Below are 5,534 nucleotides of genomic sequence, written 5' to 3' on the forward strand. Positions count from 1 at the left end.
ATGGGGAAAAGCATTATCTAAAAGCATTAATAACAGGTAACTAGCTAGCATTGATTACAGCATAGCAGTCAAAGTGACTGAACTCACCATGTTAAAGAATGGACAAATCTGCAAAGATGTTTGGAAAACAAAATAGAAATAGGAAATAGAAAAGAAAAAGCAACAGCAGCCTGGACAGTGGTGCTCAGTGGTTGAGTGTCAACCTACGAACCAGGAAGTCATGGTTTGAGACTAGTCCCCAGTAGGGGTTGTGCAGGAGGCAGCTGATCAGTGATTCTCTGTCATCATTCATGTTTCTATCCCTCTCTCTTTTCCCCTTCCTCTCTAAAATCAATAAAAATATATTAAAAAAACAACAAAAATCATCAACACAGCAATATGTTTTCTCCATTTCTTGATCTTTAAGAAAACTAACATTGGGATATTTTTGCTTTAAAAATATTTTATTAATGACATATTTCCCAAAGATATATTGTTTGCAAACATAGGGATGAGGGTAAAGGATTATCAGCAATGATGATGAGAAAACCTGGGACATGCTGACCCTGGAGTGACTTTAGTTGAAGGTTTACATACTTTCAAGTCTGCACAGGATCAGGAAAATCATACGTTAGGGATTAGCAGCAACCAGTCTTTTGTGTGCATTACGCTTGAGTATTATAGCGCATGCATTTAGAAGGCTAACTAGGAACATAAAATGTAACTTGTCTGTAACTGGGATCAGTTAATGTCAAAATAAAACTGATTGAAAACAGAGTTTGGAAGAGTAATGCTGGTCCAACCAAGAGCATATAGCATTAAGTATAGGAAGCCTAGAGCAAACCCACATGATTAATGGAGTCATTTAAAAAGATTTGGGGGCAGTTATCACAAATTTCAACTCTAATTCAAAGAACTGAGAGTTCTTTAATCTTTTTGGAGCTATCGGACTAGCTGGGATATACTTCAGAGAACACATAAACCGAGCAATGATTGAGAGAAATAAAGGATTCCAATCTGCAGGAATGGGAGATCATTTTAAAGGATCATTTTGTGTAAACAGAAAGATGGTGTGCCCAGAAAAATAAAAAAGTAAAGTATTAGGGGAAGGTTATCTTCTCTGAGTTCATCATCAAAGAGGATAACCCTTTTAAAAGGTAATATTAATACATTGCCATTACAGTCTGCTATTTGCTTACCCAATATTCATCCTCCTATTTTCCCTGCTATCAATCAGATTCTTGGTTTTGTTATAGCAGCGTGGGAGCCTGGACCTAATCATCTGCATGGCTACCTGGCAGTTCTGACCAATTAGATTAAGTAGAAATTGTGTGAGTTTCTGTAAAGCTACTTAAAAGTGGGGGATACTCCTTTGATGCTCATACACTCATGTGATCTATGTTCTTCCCCTCTTTCTTCCTGGAAATCAGATATAACTCATGTGATCTATGTTCTTCCCCCTCTTTCTGCCTGGAAATCAGATAGTAGGGTAGAGCTGTAGTTGCTGTCTTGTGATAATGAAAGGTCAGCAAAGCAGCAGACACCTGCCTGTAAGTCCCTTTACCACTGAATCAATGACATCTGAACTTTTTGCTGTGGAAGAAAGATAAACCCCTCCTTGGTCTACTCAATGTTATTTTGTTTTGTTTTGTTTTTGCTACCAGCATCCAAACACAATCCCTAACTGATAAAATTGTTGTCAGCAAAATGAAGAGAAACTTGAGAAACATACAAGTAGCAAGACCAAGGAGAGGATAGGCTAGCAGTCGAAGACTGACAGGGCTTTTTACTCTGAGCTAGCTCCCCCATAGTCCCACCTGAAGGCCTTCCAGCCAGGCTTGCTCATCTGCTCTTAGAACCTGCTACAGCTTTGAGTGTGACACAAAGGAATGTCTACTGCATAAGGACCAAGTCTTGGATTCTAATTTCCACTTGGTTGAGCCACTCTCTTAATCAGATTCTTGGTTTTCTTATAGCAGCGTGGGAGCCTGATCTAACCATCTGAATGATAAGAATAATGACTGCCTTGTCTATCTCACAGCATGTTTGGATGAATCAAATAAGAAGATAACATGGAAATGCTTTACAAAACTTTAAAGATGCTGTGAAATGTGAAGTATCATATTATTATTGTTTCCAATCCCTATTGAATTATTTTCAGAGCAAATACCTCTTATAGCTTAAACAGGCTCAGTCATGGTGCTGATACAAAAATCAACATTTAAAACACTGTTTTTCACACATCTGTTCGATTATTTCCATTGAAGGAGTGAGAGGTAATAATTGCTTAATATGTTTCACATTGGAAATAGTTGAAATTTTCATGCTTCAACAATGTCATACTAAAGTTTCTCAATATAATTTTCCTGTTAAATTTCAATAGGAGGTAATAGCTACCATTTGTATGGCATGTTAGATTTTTACAAAGTATGTGTATGCATATTATTTCCTTTGATTCCTATAATAACATTGATTTATATGATATTATGCCCAATTTACAGACAAGGAGCTGAAGCTCAGAAAAATTAGTAAAGTAGTTGAAAAGAGCTGCTGCTGAAGAATGATGCTTGTGTATTGTAATTATATGGGGTGGATTTACAGGCTCCATCTGAAACTCACATTAAAATCTGCTGTGGTGGGGTGTTCTCTGCTGAGATTTAGAACTTACAGTCCTAGTTTTACTCTTTGAAAAGTATCTATTATCTATGAACTTTTTCTGGGTACTTACTATGAGTTGGATTCTATTAGATACCTTACATGCATTAGGTAACCCCCTTGATGTAATATATCTATCTATCTATCTATCTATATATCTTTTAAATATATTTTATTGATTTTTTACAGAGAGGAAGGGAGAGGGATAGAGAGTTAGAAACATCGATGAGAGAGAAACATCGATCAGCTGCCTCCTGCACACTCCCCACTGGGGATGTGCCCGTAACCAAGGTACATGCCCTTGACCAGAATCGAACCCGGGACCTGTGAGTCCGCAGGCCGACGCTCTATCCACTGAGCCAAACTGGTCAGGGCAATTATATATTTTTAAGAGGAACTAGAAGCTTAGAGAGATTAAGCAATTTCCCCAGTGCCACAGAGCAGCAAGTTCTTAAGACCCAAGTTTCCCCCTCTAAAGCTCTGTTCTACTTGTTCCCCTGGAGGGACTAATAGCAGCCTCCTATTGACATATTCAAATTCATTCTAGAACTTTGGTTGCTCCAAAACTTGACCTCTTCAAATATATAGGATCACATTTCTTGTCAAGAGTCTCATCTTTGATGTTGTTGATGTTGCTCTAATGAGGTTCATCTCCTTTCTCACTCCTCAAATGGGTGGTTTCCATGTCATGTTATAACTGACATGGAAACCACCTATCTTCCCACCTAAAATACCCTCTGGTCTTTTCTTTCCCATTGATCCCATTTATCTTCCATGAACAATTCAATCCCCTTCATCCACGAACAGTTTTTCCATGACTTAGTCTCATATCTTCCCTGGATTTCTATAGAATAGGCTACTTTTGCCACACCTGGTGATTCTATTTTCCAGTTGTTTCCAGGTTTGTATTTTATTTCCACAACAATACTGCAAAGCCTGCTAGGGGAGACAGTCATATGCTCCTTTTTGTCTTGGCAGAGTTCCAAGCCAAATTCAATGGATACACACACAAACACACATGGTCAATATACTCTTGGCAAAACCAGTAAATAGTTCCTCCATTTGGGCCTAGGATCCAGTTAGGCTCCCTATTTCACAAAACTGGTACCTACTATTATAACTATAAAGAAAATAAGACATACAAGCAAACAAGACAGTATTTTTATTTTCATGAAAGCAGGCTAAATCTTGAAATACAGTATTTGTAAGCCTTTTGTTGTCAAGGACAAATTAGTCTTGGCCAGATTTTCATAATCTTATTACATTTACCTGTTTAAGATGTTCACTGAGGGCAATTCTCAAACTTCCATTCCTTCTGTTTAACATCTCACAAGTCATGAGGGTGTAGAAAATTGCGGTGCACACCAAGGGCATGCAGAAGTAGAAGCCAAACAGCCACCAGTCCTTCACATCTTGGTAGAACTGTAAATGAAGAAAAGGGAGAGAGAGGGCGGGGCTTTATAAGGTAAATTCACTGTGTAGTGCCTCTGGGTCCTTAAAAATCTTCATGTTTACAGATACATTTGTATATTCATGCTCTCTGGTTGTGGCAATGAGCTTGGGGTGGTGCTCAAAACCCAATTAAATTGGCAACTCTAGAAATTATCCTGGCTTTATAAAATAGCACATGAATAAACTGCATTAAAAAAAAGACATATTTTATAAGACACCTTAATTGTACAATGGAAGAGCCCTAATCAATAAAAAGAATTCCCTTCCAAAGCTCACAAAACGATTCTGAGAATATATATTTATCTTTATTAGTGAGCCTCAAAATTTTGCTAATGTCTGGTTTACTTTTGGCTATTACGGTTAAAGTGTACTTAATGTGAATATCTTGTTTGGAGACAGGGAAGGTTATGAATGGCTTATCTGTGTAGCTTTGGTTACCAGGAGTTAACCCTTTGCCTGGTATGCCTGCTATGTGACCTTTTAGCTAGCCAGTTTGAGCCATAAATAATTACGCCCCTTCTCACTCTTTTTAATACTTACCACCTGGAAACTATCAAGACAGAGTACCTTATCTGAAGGCATATTTAGCATGATCTTCCTATGGGCAGGAGTTGTAAATACTAGGATTATTCACTTTTATGTCTTTTTAAAGAAGAAAATTTAATACCCTATAAAAATGGAAATTGGAAAATTATATCTACATTCTTCTTCCCACTAAACTAATTATCAACTTGGGAAGAAATGCTTTTCTTTTCCTTATTCTGTTTCCTCAGATTATTTATTTACTATGGATAATGCAGTTATAATATCTCAGTTCCCACAGTAAAAACTAATCATGTTGCTCTGTGAAAAACTAGACAGTTTCTGAATATAGAAGAGGCACAGTGGGATACATTTATAGCATGTTTATTAAGATAATCTATAAATGGTTCCTGAGGAAAAAAAGTTCTGGGCAGAGGTTCCTAACTATTTTTATGCCGTAGACCTTCTTGGAAGTCTGGGGAAGACTGCAATCCTTTCTGGGAATAATATCTTTACATGCATAAAATAAAATATGTACGATTATAATGGAAACTAGTTACACAGAAACAGTATCAAAACATTAAAAATAAAATTTTGATATAGTAATATAGGTGGTTATTAACAAATTAAATGACAAATCTAATGGTGGTTCTAATAACGATCAAAATGTTGAAGCAATGATGACTGTAAATGATATTGCAAGATTATACAAATGTTATATGGTATGAAAATGTATTATTTCTATTAGTGATAAAAATGTGGTACTGTTAAATACTATTGTAGTTTGTTGCCTATATTCATAATTGAAAGAAGTGATAAATTTTAGTTATTAGTTAGTGAAAATAAACGTGTAATTTCTTTCTCATTCAAGTGAACAGACCTCTGGATTTTAACTTCAGGTTAAGTCAAACTCCCATTTTTATTCA

The 5,534-nt window shown here is 36.4% G+C and overlaps 1 protein-coding gene across 1 annotated transcript in view; it reads right to left on the reverse strand.

The window, feature by feature from the left end:
* Nucleotides 1-5,534, reverse strand: part of EDNRA (endothelin receptor type A) — a 46,610-nt gene that overhangs the window by 1,584 nt on the left and 39,492 nt on the right. The window contains exon 5 of the mRNA XM_006770156.2: nucleotides 3,904-4,056. Coding sequence (XP_006770219.1) covers nucleotides 3,904-4,056 — 153 coding nt within the window. The remainder of the gene's footprint in view (nucleotides 1-3,903; nucleotides 4,057-5,534) is intronic.

The sequence above is a fragment of the Myotis davidii genome, unplaced genomic scaffold (assembly GCF_000327345.1).
Source record: "Myotis davidii unplaced genomic scaffold, ASM32734v1 scaffold323, whole genome shotgun sequence".
Classification (NCBI taxonomy): domain Eukaryota; kingdom Metazoa; phylum Chordata; class Mammalia; order Chiroptera; family Vespertilionidae; genus Myotis; species Myotis davidii.